General features: G+C 41.9%; 2 protein-coding genes across 2 annotated transcripts in view; both read left to right on the plus strand.

Annotated features, from left to right (window-relative positions):
• Positions 1-2,019, plus strand: part of LOC144647693 (polycystin family receptor for egg jelly-like) — a 52,990-nt gene extending 50,971 nt beyond the window's left edge. The window contains exon 17 of the mRNA XM_078507399.1: positions 112-2,019. Within this exon, the coding sequence (XP_078363525.1) occupies positions 112-1,937 (1,826 nt within the window). The 3' untranslated portion in view covers positions 1,938-2,019. The remainder of the gene's footprint in view (positions 1-111) is intronic.
• Positions 2,020-13,358: 11,339 nt separating this feature from the next.
• Positions 13,359-15,164, plus strand: LOC144647709 (uncharacterized). The gene has a single exon (XM_078507400.1). The coding sequence runs from the start codon at positions 13,359-13,361 to the stop codon at positions 14,988-14,990; it is 1,632 nt and encodes a 543-aa protein (XP_078363526.1). The 3' UTR covers positions 14,991-15,164.
• Positions 15,165-15,394: the final 230 nt, after the last annotated feature.

Raw genomic sequence — 15,394 nt, forward strand, 5'->3', positions numbered from 1 at the left:
CTTTCGACATTTTTGATCCTAGCAGTATGCAGTATGCATTACGGGGTAAAAACTATACTTCTTAACGGATCTTATATCTAAGTCTGACCGTAAGATATTTAAACCTAACAGAAAAGATGTGCAAAGGGGACAAGGACATCTTGCCCGTAAAACAAGTAATCAAGAGGTGCTTACTTCCTTACTCAAAAAACAACGAAGATAAGAGCCAATACTATCAACCCAAATGGATTTCAGTTCAAAATTGGACTAAATTTTCGAGCAATTTGAAACTGTACGAGGTATGTCCGAAGCCTTGGAGATACCAGACACCACAAATGCTGCAAACCCTTCCATACCAGGGACTGAGCAGTAAATATGATGGTGGAGGTTATGTTGCAGAGCTTGGATACAATGAAGAGTCAGCCATGGACGTTATCAGTAGGCTTAAAAACAACGACTGGATCGACGAGTTCACAGCGGCCGTGTTTATTGAATTTTCTGTCCATGAACCATCAAGCAGGCTGTTTAGCCTTGTGAAGTATTTGTACGAGAGGTTACCCACGGGCGGTGTTGTGACCACTGTCAACGTGCAGACGTTGGCACTTTATCCGCCATTTGGTGGCTCCTTCACAACATTTTACAAGTTATGCCAACTTGTCTTTGTCGTCTATATCCTAATCATTCTCGTTCTGGAGACCAAAGAAATTATGTACCAAAAGAAGGCTTACTTTACGCAGTTTTGGAACTGGGTCAATATTGTGCAAATATCTACCTCGACGTCTGCTGTGATTATTGGATTACTCAAGGCAAAGCAAGCCAGCTTGTATGCCAGAAAAGTGCAGAACAATCCTTACGATAGTTTTAGTCCAGACCGCATAGCCAGATTGTCCGACTACGAGAACTATTTGCTCGCAGTAGTAATTTTCTTTGCAACGATCCGTTTGCTGAAGCTTATCAAGTTCAATCCCCACATTTGTCAAATGGCGGCGACTTTGAGAAGATCAGGAAGAACTCTCATATCATTCGCAGTCGTCTTTTTAAACTCATTACTTGCCTTCTCATTGGCTGGAATCTTGACCTTTGGCGCAGACATCGCTTCATTTTCATCTTTCTATCAGTCTTTTGGAACTGTAGTACAAATGTCTCTTGGTGGAAATGTTAACTTCCTTGAGATGAAACTTTTTCACATGATCCTCGGTCCACTCTTTCTCTCTACCTTCGTGATTTGGATAGTGTTGGTTTTGGTAAACATCTTTGTCGCTATTTTAGTCGACGTTTACGCAGTCGAAAGGGAGAATGCCATGTTTTCGAACGATTCATTGGCTAGCTTTATGTACATCTATTTTTCAACAAAAGCAAGTAAGTTCTTAAGATCGCTGCTTTCTAACGTTAAATCAAAAGTAGTAAGGCAAAGAGGTCAATATTCAAGAAAACATTGGAAAAGGGCTGCTAAAAGAGTCATTGAAGTGTCTCATACACTTGCAAATTCTCTCGGCCAAATTCAACTTGCCAGAAATCAAGATAGGATCAGCGACCAGGAAGCCGAATCGATATTTTCTTTCCAGGAATTTGAAAGCTTTCAGAATGGCGAGCATTGGAAGGATGTCGACAAATCTGACTCTTTCATACAATGTACTTGCAACGGGAATGAAGTGATATACCCGGAGATAAGCATTTCGGCAAGCATTGGTTGCAGTTTAAAGAATGCAGACCGGCATTTTGACTTATTAAAAACAAACAGTGTAGAGACGATACCATTAACTTCAGACGTAACATTATACAGCGATGATGATGGACACTTAGCTTTAAACCTGGCTTATCTTGAGTTTCTACTCAACCTAGATGACTTTGATATTAAGCAAGTAAAATCGAATATTTTTGACGTTATTGTGGAACTTAACAACATGCTTGCGGAATTCAAGAAAACTGACTATGTAGTAAAAACATTCAATAAATAGGTTAATAATTAACCCTCGAAAGTACAGGCAAATTCATACCCCCACCGAGGGGGGTGGTGATAGAATCTCCCTTAAGGTTTTTGTTACAGGTTAGGGTTAGGGTTAGGGTTAGGATTAGGTTCACTGAGTAAAAGTCCTGAATTAGTCTACAAAATGTTTTTTGTTGGTTGTGAAATCGTCACGGAACCACCCACTTGGATTTTAGAAAACAACAAAACTTGATACAAAATCAAGTAACTTGGTTAAACAAATGGAGAAATTAGAACATTTTGTCTACAATGATGACTTTTGGCAATACCTGCAAGGAAATACGGCGCTTCCATTAACATAAACACATCACGATTTCTCAAGAAATGATTGAATAGTAATTGAAAGTTTGAAAAAGTCTACACTGTTATTCTCTTGTTTAATAAATAAAGTTCCTCACACCAAATGTAAGTATAGTCCTTGTGTTTCATGTAAACAAAGACTTGTGTAACAAAGTACTTTTAAAATTAGTCAGCTTTTCTTAGTCTTTAAACGAGCTTATTCACGGTATTTTGAGTTATTTTTCTGATTTCTTTGAATTTGAAGTAAACCTCATAAATAGTTTCACAAAGAAGAAAAACAGCAATGGAAAAATAAAAAGCCAATAATAAACAAGGATGGTTTCGACTGACCAAGATTAAGACGGATTACGAATGGCAAACTTGAAAAAACTTTCAAGAGGCCTTGCCCGTGACGTAGAATCTTTAACCCTGCTTAGCTCAGTTCTCTTTCCTATACATCTCGGAGGTTTACGATCTGTTCTGGTACCCAAGCAACAGAGGGTTGCTTCTCTTGTCCTGCATTATGATATGGTGCCAGTTGAGCTGTAATACCTGCCCCCTTCTTCTAACTATCATTACGCTTAAGGATTGTTTCCCCCTAGCTTAATAGAGAAGGTGGTTAATCAGTAAATCAGAAAGACTTATGACGCACAGAGTTTAAATAACCGACAAATAAAACCAAGTGACAGGCTGAGTAAAAGTCCTACAGATTTGTTTCTGCAAATTGCGTTACCTAGGCCCTTTCTTTTACCTTGCCCAAAACAGGATAACGAAGCTGGACAACCGTTTTTGCAACAATTTTGACACAAAAATTGTATTTTCAGGCCTTTCATACATTGTGCCTTCTATAAAATAGCGCTTTCCGTACATTGCGCATTGCACACATAGCGCTTTACGTACTTTGCGCCAAAGGTAAATTACGCCGTCCTTACATTACGTCTTCCGTGCATTGTGCTTTCCGTACATTACGATTTCAGTAAATTGCGCTTTCCGAACATTGCGGTTTGCAAACATTGCGTTTTCCGACCATATCGCTCCATGTTCATTGCGTTCTCGGCACCTAACGCCTTCCAAACATTGCACTTTTTGTACATTGCGCTTTCCATACAGTGCGCTTTCCGTACATTCCGCTTTCCATACATTGCGCTTTCCGTACATTGCGCTTTCCGTACATTGCGCTTTCCGTACATTGCGCTTTCCGTACAGTACGCTTTCGTACTTTCCGTACAGTGCACTTTCTGTACATTGCACTTTTTGTACATTGCACTTTCCGTACACGCGCTTTCAGTACATTGCGCTTTCCGTATAGTGCACTTTCCGTACATTGCGCGTTTCATACAGTGCACTTTCCGTACAGTGCGCTTTCCGTACATTAAATGTTCTGTACATTGCACTTTATGTGCAGTGCGCTTTCCATAAATTGCACTTTTTGAACATTGCACTTTCCGTACATGCGCTTTCAGTACATTGCACTTTCCGTATAGTGCGCTTTCCGTACATTGCACTATACGTACAGTGCGCTTTCTCTACTTTGCGCTTTCCGTGCAGTTCACTTTCCGTACCGTGCGATTTCTGTACAGTGCGCTTTCCGTACATTGCACTATCCGTACAGTGCACTTTTCGTACAGTACGCTTTCTGTACATTGCACTTTCCGAATATTGCACTGTACGAACAGTGCGCTTTCTGTACAGTGAACGTTCCGCGCAGTTCACTTTCCGAACAGCGCGCTTTCTGTACAGTGCACTTTCCGTACATTGCACTTTACGTACAGTGCGCTTTCCGAACATTGCGCTTTCTGTACAGTGCACTTTCCGTACAGTGCGCTTTCCGTACAGTGCGTTTTCCGTACATTGCACTTTTCGTACAGTGCAGTTTCCGTACAAAGCGCTTTCTGTACAGTGCGCTTTCCATACAGTTCACTTTCCTTACATTGCGCTTTCTGTACATTGCACTTTCCGTACATTGCACTTTCTGTACAGTGCACTTTCCGTACAGTGCACTTTCCTTACATTGCGCTTTCCGTACATTGCGCTTTCCGTACAGTGCACTTTCCGTACATTGCGCTTTCTGTACAGTGCGCTTTCCGTACATTGCACTTTCTGTACAGTGCGCTTTCCGTACATTGCGCTTTCTGTACAGTGCACTTTCCGTACAGTGCGCTTTCCGTACATTGCGCTTTCCGTACAGAGCACTTTCCGTACAGAGAACTTTCCGTACATAGCGCTTTCTGTACAGTGGGCTTTCCGTACATTGCGCTTTCTATACAGTGCGCTTTATGTACAGTGCGCTTATTGTACAGTGCGCTTTCCGTACAGTGCGCTTTCCGTACAGATCACTTTCCGTACATTGCGCTTTCCGTACAGTGCACTTTCTGTACATTGCTCTTTATGTACAGTGCGCTTTCCGTACAATGCGCTTTCCGTACATTGCGCTTTCCGTACATTGCCCTTTCCGTACATTGCACTTTCTGTACAGTGCGCTTTCTTTACAGTGCCTTTTCCGTACAGTGCGCTTTTTGTACAGCGCGCTTTCCGTACAGATCACTTTCCGTACAGATCACTTTCCGTACATTGCGCTTTCCGTACATTGCACTTTCCGTACAGTGCACTTTCCGTACATTGCGCTTTCTGTTCAGTGCGCTTTCCGTACATTGCGCTTTCCGTACAGAGCACTTTCCGTACAGAGAATTTTCCGTACATTGCGCTTTCTGTACAGTGCGCTTTATGTACAGTGCGCTTATTATACAGTGCGCTTTCCGTACAGTGCGCTTTCCGTACAGATCACTTTCCGTACATTGCGCTTTCCGTACAGTTCACTTTCTGTACATTGCTCTTTATGTACAGTGCGCTTTCCGTACAATGCGCTTTCCGTACATTGCCCTTTCCGTACATTGCACTTTCTGTACAGTGCGCTTTCTTTACAGTGCCCTTTCCGTACAGTGCGCTTTTTGTACAGCGCGCTTTCAGTACAGATCACTTTCGGTACAGATCACTTTCCGTACATTGCGCTTTTCGTACATTGCACTTTCCGTACAGTGCACTTTCCGTACATTGCGCATTCTGTACAGTGCGCTTTCCGTACATTGCGCTTTCTGTACAGTGCGCTTTCCGTACAGTGCGCTTTCCGTACAGTGCGCTTTCTGTACAGTGCGCTTTCCGTATATTGCACTTTCCGTACATTGCACTTTCCGTATATTGCACTTTCCGTACATTGCGCTTTCCGTACATTGCACTTTCTGTGCAATGCACTTTCCGTACAGTGCGCTTTCCGTACATTGCACTTTCCGTACAGTTCACTTTCCCAACATTGCGCTTTCCGTACATTGGACTTTCCGTACAGTGCGCTTTCCGTGCAGTGCGCTTTCTGTACAGTGCGCTTTCCGTACAGTGCGTTTTTTGCACAGTGCGCTCTCCGTACAGTTCACTTTCCGTACATTGCACTTTCCGTATATTGCACTTTCCGTACATTGCGCTTTCCGTACATTGCACTTTCCGTACAGTTCACTTTCCCAACATTGCGCTTTCCGTACATTGGACTTTCCGTACATTGCACTTTCCGTACATTGCACTTTCCGTACATTGCATTTTCCGTAGATTGCGCTTTCCGTACAGTGCGCCTTCCGTAAATTGCACTTTCCGTACATTGCACTTTTTGTACATTACACTTTCGGTACAGTGCGCTTTCCGTACAGTGCGCTTTTCGTACATTGCACTTCCCGTACATTGCGCTTTCTGTACATTGCACTTTCTGTGCAATGCACTTTCCGTACAGTGCGCTTTCCGTACATTGCACTTTCCGTACAGTTCACTTTCCCAACATTGCGCTTTCCGTACATTGGACTTTCCGTACAGTGCGCTTTCCGTGCAGTGCGCTTTCTGTACAGTGCGCTTTCCGTACAGTGCGTTTTTTGCACAGTGCGCTCTCCGTACAGTTCACTTTCCGTACATTGCACTTTCCGTATATTGCACTTTCCGTACATTGCGCTTTCCGTACATTGCACTTTCTGTGCAATGCACTTTCCGTACAGTGCGCTTTCCGTACATTGCACTTTCCGTACAGTTCACTTTCCCAACATTGCGCTTTCCGTACATTGGACTTTCCGTACATTGGACTTTCCGTACATTGCACTTTCCGTACATTGCATTTTCCGTAGATTGCGCTTTCCGTACAGTGCGCCTTCCGTAAATTGCACTTTCCGTACATTGCACTTTTTGTACATTACACTTTCGGTACAGTGCGCTTTCCGTACAGTGCGCTTTTCGTACATTGCACTTCCCGTACATTGCGCTTTCTGTACATTGCACTTTCCGTACATTACACTTTCCGTACTGTGCGCTTTCCGTACATTGCGCTTTCCGTACAATGCGCTTTCCGTACATTGCGCTTTCCGTACATTGCACTTTCCGTACAGTGCGCTTTCCGTACAGTGCGCTTTCCGTACATTGCACTTTCCGTACAGTACGCTTTCCGTACATTGCACTTTCCGGACATTACACTTTCTGTACATTGCAGTTTCCGTACTTTACACTCTCTGTACATTGCACTTTCTATACAATGCACTTTCCGCACATTGCGCTTTTCGTACATTGCACTTTCCGTACATTGCACTTTCCGTATATTGCACTTTCCGTACATTGCGCTTTCCGTACATTGCACTTTCTGTGCAATGCACTTTCCGTACAGTGCGCTTCCCGTACATTGCTCTTTCCGTACAGTTCACTTTCCGTACATTGCGCTTTCCGTACATTTCACTTTCCGTACAGTGCGCTTTCCGTGCAGTGCGCTTTCTGTACAGTGCGCTTTCCGTACAGTACGTTTTTTGCAGAGTGCGCTCTCCGTACAGTTCACTTTCCGTACATTGCGCTTTCCGTACATTGCACTTTCCGTACATTGCACTTTCCGTACATTGCACTTCCCGTACATTGCACTTTCCGTACAGTGCACTTTCCGTACATTGCGCTTTCCGTACATTGCGCTTTCCGTACAGTGCACTTTCCGTACATTGCGCTTTCTGTGCAGTGCGCTTTCTGTACAGCTCACTTTCCGTACATAGCGCTTTCCGTACATTGCACTTTTCGTACAGTGCACTTTCCGTACATTGCGCTTTCTGTACAGTGCGCTTTCCGTACAGTGCATTTTTTGTACGGTGCGCTTTACGTACGGTGCGCTTTTTGTACATGGGGCTTTCCGTACATTGCATTTTCCGTACATTGCAATTTACGTACAGTGCACTTTCCGTACAGTGCGCTTTCCGTACAGTGGGCTTTCCGTACATTGCGTTTCCCGTACATTGCACTTTCCGTACATTGCACTTTACGTACAGTGCGCTTTCCGTTCAGTGCGCTTTGCGTACAGTTCGCTTTCCGTACATTGCACTTTAGGTACAGTGCGCTTTCCGTACATTGCACTTTACGTACAAAGCGCTTTCTGTAGAGTGCGCTTTCCGTAAGCTCCACTTTCTTCGTCTGAAGTTTCGTCATCGCTATCACTTAACTCCGAACAGTCGCTGGACGGTTCATATTTGGACTCCGACGAATCCAAATTATCTGGTTTTTGTGCCTGCGGTTCTGCGGTTCCCAGCCGATTGGTGGACATGGGGGGAGCCTACAGGAAAAAGTTTCGTGGCATTTTTTAAGCTTAAATCTCGTTTTATTCAAGAAGGACCACAGGACGGAAAGCGCGCGAGGTGAACCCCAAGAATATCGCCAGCTGACAAATCTTTCATCGTGGAAGATTTTAAAGTTGTACTCACGCGGGAACACGCGAGGATACGCGCGCGACGTCAAAGGAAACGTACGTTGCATTTTTCAAACTAAAAACTCGTTTTTTTCAACAAGGACTACAGAACAGAAAGCGCACGTTGAGACTCGACACACATAGACGGTGAGGGTTCTGGCACAAATCGCGACAACTCGCTCGGCTCGCCCGGGCTGCCCGAGCTCGCCTCGCTCCTTGTCGCGATTTGTGACCAAAACCCTCACCGTCTATGTGTGCAAAAATCGCGAGCGGCACCCAAAATCTCTGCGGCTTGAGCGCTCACAAATCTCAAGCTGCCTCGCTGTGCCAGAATTATTTTTCAATTGAACAAAAGGCACATCAGTGTAAATGGAGTGGGAAAGAGAATGCGTTGTGGTCAAGGGCCCCCGAACGAGAAAGTTTTACACCCCAACTGATGAAATTTTTGACCCAATCTTGGAACGCTACGAGGTTTTCGACGCGACAAAAAAAATACACGCTTTAATTGAAGAAACCCAAACCTTAATAATTTTATACTTAAAAAACTCAAACATTTTTATGAAAAAAAGATTTTATTACAATTTTTTTGACCCAAACCACAAACGCTTTCGGCGCTTGCATTGCACGCCAAAAACAGGGGTGTTCGAGAGCGAGCTTTTTGAAACATTGATGGAAACAGATTTTAATTATAAAAACAATATGAAAGTAAAAAAACCAGAAGTTTTTGGTAAAAGTGCGGACTTGCCCATTAAGGAAAACGACAAAAACGGGATATTTATTCCAATAACTTCTCTTTTACCAAGAAACTGGCTGCATTGTCTTTTTTTGACAAACTACAAAGAATCATTTTTCAGGCTAGCAGAAATATATGACCTGGTGTACGATCTGGAAAAAATACCAGAAAACTTAAGAAAAAGAAAGCTGCAATCATTATCCAAAGCATGGCTAAAACAAACAAAAAAATCGGGAAAGCAGGAGTGGAAATGGTAAAAAAAGGGGTGAGGTGCTGACACCCTTTTAAAAGTCTCGTTTTAAACCCCCGTTTTTTTTAAGCTTCCGGAAGCGGATTCGCCCGAACCAACGGCCAAAACCCCCACCGTATATGTGTGTGCAAAAATCGCGAGCGGCACCCAAAATCTCTGCGGCTTGAGCGCTAACAAATATCAAGCTTAATTGCTGTGCCAGAAACAATTCCTATTGAACAATTGCTCTTATTGAGTAAACGAAGATGGGAAGAGGGAGAACTGGAGAAATTAACTTGAATGTAAAGAAAAACTTGAAAAGATCTCGTGGAAAAGCGTTTACAACATACAAAAAAACTAAAGAAAATGAAAAACAAATAACAATCTTTTTAACAGACGAGCTGATTGAAAAATTAAAAAAATTAGACAGCAGTGTTGTCGCAAACGTTTTAACAAGCTAAACAAAACTTGCACGCTCCGGTGAGTGCATAAATTAAGAATATTTTAAGCAGGAACAACTCAATCGGCGGGTGATTTATTATGTTTTGCTTCTTCTATGGCCTCAACGACTTGATATGTTATTCTTCTGACATTCTTCTGCCAAGCAGGCTCAAAAAGTTCGGTGAAAATAAAGAAAATTGCATGGAACACAGCGATCATTTTGAAACTCTTCGTATGTGTTTTTTGCGAGCTATGATAAATTAACAACAATATTCAATTTAACAAACGCTCAAATAATTTTATATACCATGACATATTGTGCTAAGAACTTTCTAGCACATTAAAGAACAATATAAGATCACGGTGAGTTTATTCTCATCGTGTCATACACTATTTTTAGTTAATAGGTGATTCCCCGAGTGTTAACACACACAACAGATCTAATTTTTAACTTTTAGCCATTAAACGTTGTATAATCATCTCTTTTATTGTTGTTTTTGTTTAAATCAGGAGTCGTTTCGATCAATTTCAGATCTCATCAGAACGCCTAGCTATCGCCAGCGATAGCGGACGTTGACGACTCCCGAAGGAGAAGTCAGTTCAGGTGGTGTTTCTTGTTTCGCGGATAGTCAAGTTTTTCCACGTTGTTGAATAAATACTGCCTGACACTTTCAGGTTAGATTTCTTGTTTAGCATTAGCCAAGTTCTCATTGTTGTTGACTAAATACTGCCCAACACACTTCTCAAGTTAGATGTCTTGCTCCATCTGTGTTATCTGTTGGTCGAATTGCTTGACAAGAGAGCGTTCATGCTCAAGCTCTTGTACTTTTCCGCGTATTGCTGCCTCGATGTTGTTGATCTTTTTCAGGCTTTTTTTCTTGCAATACAGATTCTTTGGTATTCTATCTGTCGTTTCTCTTGTGGAGTAACTGTTTGTGTTGCCACTTCTTCCAAAAATTGATAAACTCGAGGATTGTGAAGTAAAACACGTTCTGTTGGCGTTTGGCTCGTCATTCTTTATGATATCCAGGTGTTAGCTTGATTTATATACAGAGTAAAGAAAATGACATCATTAAGCTATTTTTAGTGACAATGACTCACAATTGGCCGTCACGTGCATTAAATCAAAAGAACAATAGTTGTGCACGTGTAAAACAATAGATTTTACATTCCTGAGTGCTTAGAACTCAGATTTTAAGCACACAGGAATGAAAACAACTTACAAAAGTCTAAAAATATCATTCGGGTAATACCCCGACTTTGTACACCCACGCACGCAAACACAAAAAAAATTTGCATGCCGCTGTGGGTCACGCAATTTCTCGCTGTTCGCTTCAACTTAATTGTATTTTTTGCACACTCAGATTTAATCCTTTCGACTCGGCTGAAAGTGACTTTAAGTGCGCTGTAACATTTTATTTTGCCTCGTTCAGGCAATTAACAACATCGCGGGTTATGTATCGAATATTTTTTTGACACTCGGGCGTGAAATATTCAAACACATAGTAAACGACAAGATGAGCGCAGACAATCATTCTTTTATAAAATGAAAAAATGTTTTATTGGACTGAAATTTTATTTCGAAATGTCGGTGTCGCTTTCGAGAAGTTTTTTTTCCAATCTTTTGCGTTCTTCTCTCTTGATTTCTTCCCGAATTTTTCCGATGTCTGGCTGGAGTGAATTTGTTTGTTTTTGTGCAAAGTTTGAGCGTAAAGTATCTTTAAGTTGGCGATATTTCTGCATTTCTCGTGTGATCAGTTGAAACTCTTTGTCAGAAACACGATTATCATTCAGAGCTTGTGAGACAGAGCTGTTTATCGAGTCATGTTTTGCAACAGCCAGAGCTAGGATTCTTGAGTGCTTATTAACTTTACATTCAAGCTTTTTGTTGATAACTGACAGGCCAGTGGAAGCTGCGCCAGATATACCTGCTACTGCTGCAACAGGCACGCCGATAACAATTCCAACACCAGTAAGTGAAGTCGCAACAGCTCCAGAAGACAGAGCTGCCGTCACGGCGCCAAGACAGACCACGGAATAGTGAATAACTTTACGGACTTTTTTATATTTTTTTAACACAAGCCTGTAATGCTCAGCTTCAGCGGATATTTCTTTTTCAATCTTACTTATTTCAGTTAGCCGAAAATTCTCGGCATTTGTTGGTAGGCTTGGATAAAGTTGTGTTTCTTCGCGATCACCATAAGCAGGGGCACTCGGGAGAACATTAGCAGATGACATGGTCGTATACAATAAAAAAATATTAATTTAATTCTAATTCAAAATGCAGCGGAGCTCCAACAAAGTCAAACTTACTGCCAGTTTTGTCTTTGACGGTCAATGTGACACTGTTCACACTCTGAACAGCGTTGGTTCGACGTGAATTATTGATAAAATTTTGAGGGTAATGAACCAAATCATAAGGTTTCCCGGTTATTGGTACACAAGCGAGAATGTCACTTGGCTTTCCATTATACAAGTTATTTTCTTTGGAAAGTAAATCGCAGTGAATGTAATAAAAGTCTGGCTTAGTAAAATCTTCAATTCTTGCGTTAGCAGCATCAACAATTGTGTTCTTAAAAAGTTTAGAAAGATTTTTATCAAAAGAAAAGCTTTCAATATTTTTTGTTTTTGTTATTGAAAAGCCTCTTTTCAAATCATCCCTTTTTACTGTTAGCTTTTGTTGATCTTTGAACTTATTAGTCAGGTAAGTTGTAATTTCATCAAAATTGTAGTTTTTAAAAATGGACGTGTAACCAGGTGGTTGATTCATTAAGAAATAAAAACGTTACTCTGGTTAAAAATTTTTGTAGTAAAATGTTCGTAAAATATCTACAATGTCCCAACGTTTCGGCTTAAACTAAAGCCTTCATCAGGGGAAAGTGATAAGTGAATACAAAAAGCACGTTCTTATATAATATGCAAATCGAGAGCTAATGTTTGTCCCTAAAGGCTAAATTTAGAAATTCGTGCGGTAAATGCATGCCGTCATCGCGGTTTAGCGGATTATTGCAAGTGTTAATTTCCCAAGCCTCCAAAATACGTCTTTTTCAAGCGAATTTTAAGCAATTATAATATCAAAGTCGCTTTAAAACCACACCAAACCATCGGCAATTTGTTTCCAAAACCGAAAGATCCATTGCCAAAAGATCAGACTCGTGGCGCAATTTATTCAATTTCCTGCCAAGTTTGTGACAAAAGCTACATCGGAGAAACGAAACGAAAATTTTCCACCCGACTCAAAGAGCATCAAAAAGCAGTTGAAAACAAACACTCACACAAGTCAGCTTTAGCGGAACATTGTTTTCATTCTGGTCACACCATCTCGTGGGAATCGTCAAAGATCTTACGTACAAGCACAAATTGGCGCAAAAGACGTATTTTGGAGGCTTGGGAAATTAACACTTGCAATAATCCGCTAAACCGCGATGACGGCATGCATTTACCGCACGAATTTCTAAATTTAGCCTTTAGGGACAAACATTAGCTCTCGATTTGCATATTATATAAGAACGTGCTTTTTGTATTCACTTATCACTTTCCCCTGATGAAGGCTTTAGTTTAAGCCGAAACGTTGGGACATTGTAGATATTTTACGAACATTTTACTACAAAAATTTTTAACCAGAGTAACGTTTTTATTTCTTAATGAAAATTGTAGTTGCCTGGAAAAAAAATCAGCAACATTGTTGCTCACATTGTTTTGTTTAATGCTCATGGAGCCAATTCCTTCCAGATTATGCCAGCTGTTTTGTAACGAGCATGACAGCAGGCTGATAAACCTTGGTTTTTCAATTGGCTGGTCAAAGTAAACAGCTTCCCCGTTGGAACTCGCGTCGATTGTGAGCACAACCATCTTTATAATTATCTTTTGAAAAATAAATCTTTAATATAAAATGGCTCCGCCTATTCCGAGAGCTGATGACATTTCTCAATCAACTTTTCTTGATTCCAAAGAAAGAAATTTTATGAAGTGGATGAAAACCACAGAAGCAACTACAATTTCTGAAGCGGCAAAAGACAATGCGTGGAAACCTTTTCTTGCAAAATATCCAAACGCTGACCGAACAAAATTTGTTGCACAGGTTGAGTTCGCGTACAACCACACAGCAACGGCAGACATTTATTTCAAGGCAGGGCAAGGCCATTTGATAAATGTTTTTGGCTCTGACAGCAAATATTGGAGCCCAGAGATGAAAAAAGCACTGGGGGTGAATCAAATTTCAGGCGGTTTTCCACAACAGCTGTCACCAAGCGGCGCAAAAGGCTCATCTTTGTCAATTCCCGCGGTTGGATTTCACGAAGCCGCACCGAGTTTGAAAAAAATATTTAACAGCAAAATCAACATCTACGTAACACCAGATCAATATTTCACAACGAAATTAAGAGAGATTTTTCAAAAAACAAAACTGAAGCATACATCAGGAAAAGAGTCAAAAAAGTGGCTTGCGGGGCCTAACATGGCCTATTGGCCCCAGCAACTTAACTTTGCGGTATGGTGCGCGACAACAGGCTGCGGTATAAGTCGAGATATTTTCGATGAAGAGCACTCAGCTCTTAGCTTGCCACCGATTGTGCGTAATTTTTATCTTTTTCACGTTTATTTCACGATAAGGCGAATATTGTTTCAGATGGGGGGAATTCAGAGCGTAAGCGCCTTGCCAGGCGACCCAACTTTTAGCCAGTTCGACAACAAGTACGACGTGGCTTCGTACAAAAGAATATGTGCTGAGTTCGGTGTCGACCCGTCAAGCGATTTTCGTTTTACAACAGGTGCAAACCACGGACTTGGTGCTATTTATATCTGGATTTCAAGCAATGGTATACAAAAAACTGGAGCAAAATACCCCGATTACGATAAATTTTCGGATGAAGGTGGAACTGCAAGCGACGGTAACCTTATTTATTACATTCAGCCAGATGATTCTGCAGCATCACAGGCTGACTGGTTTTGTGCAAATGCAACGCAAGGGCTTACTCAGGCGGGTTTGTCAAGAATAAACCAGTCAATTGAGGCTTTTGTCTACTGTATTCTGGGTTCGCAGGTCAACGTTCGAAGTAGCATACTTGGAACAGGCGGCCGTGCAAAGGAAGCGCAAAGTGAGTTCCTCGTGTTGGTTGAAGACGCTATAAGGCAACCTGATCTGGCAAAGTCGGTCCAAAGATACCAACTCGCCATCGACCAGGCTAAGGTTCGGCTTAACCTTGCAGTCTGCCCAGGTGCCTGGCTGATGCCCGCTCGTATGGTGATAAACACAGAAAGCGTTGTTGGTTACAATAACCAGCTTAAGCAGGCTGTTGTTGGGATGAAATTAGGAGTGAATGATGAGGTTAATAAAGCTACAAAAAAAGCAGCTCTTAAACTGATGGCCGGAGGAAAATCAAAAATCAACCCACCAAACAGCCACCCTTCAAATCCTATACACAAGAGCGCCACAGCAAAAAAAAATCAGGCACCCGCCGCAAGCGCTGCTGAAACACCAGCTAGCAACGCGCAAAGCGCTAAAGCTACGAAGGCCGTAGCCAATGATTCACACGAAATAAACAAAGCAACTGTCGCTGTTGGCGCGGTTGGAGCAGCAGCTTTGCTCTACACCCTTATGCGTTAACGTCTCTTTTTGATGTATTTTTCAACAAGAAAAGCAACCACAGCAAGGATAAGCAGCCAGGTGTGCTCTGCAAGAAATCCAATTACTTGACCAGCGGTTTTGAAAAGAAATTTCGCAATCGAGCCAATGAGACCAGGCAGAGCTGATGCTACCTTTGAGCCAATATCACTTAGGCCTTTTCCCAACGCTTTGCCGGTTGCCTTCAACGCGTTTGTAATGGTTTCAATAACAGAACCAATCGTGACACCAGCAGCTAGAAGTATTGCTGTTAATGTCACGCCATGTTTTTTGAAGATCTCTTTGATCCTCTCACGAAGTGGAAGCGCTCTTTCTCTTTCGGCAATCTGCGTTTGCAAGCGTCCAAGTTCCTCGGTTCTTTCCGCAACTCTTTCTTCCGCGGCTTG

The sequence above is a fragment of the Oculina patagonica genome, chromosome 1, assembly GCF_052425735.1.
Source record: "Oculina patagonica isolate OP01 chromosome 1, crgOcupat, whole genome shotgun sequence".
Classification (NCBI taxonomy): Eukaryota; Metazoa; Cnidaria; class Anthozoa; order Scleractinia; family Oculinidae; genus Oculina; species Oculina patagonica.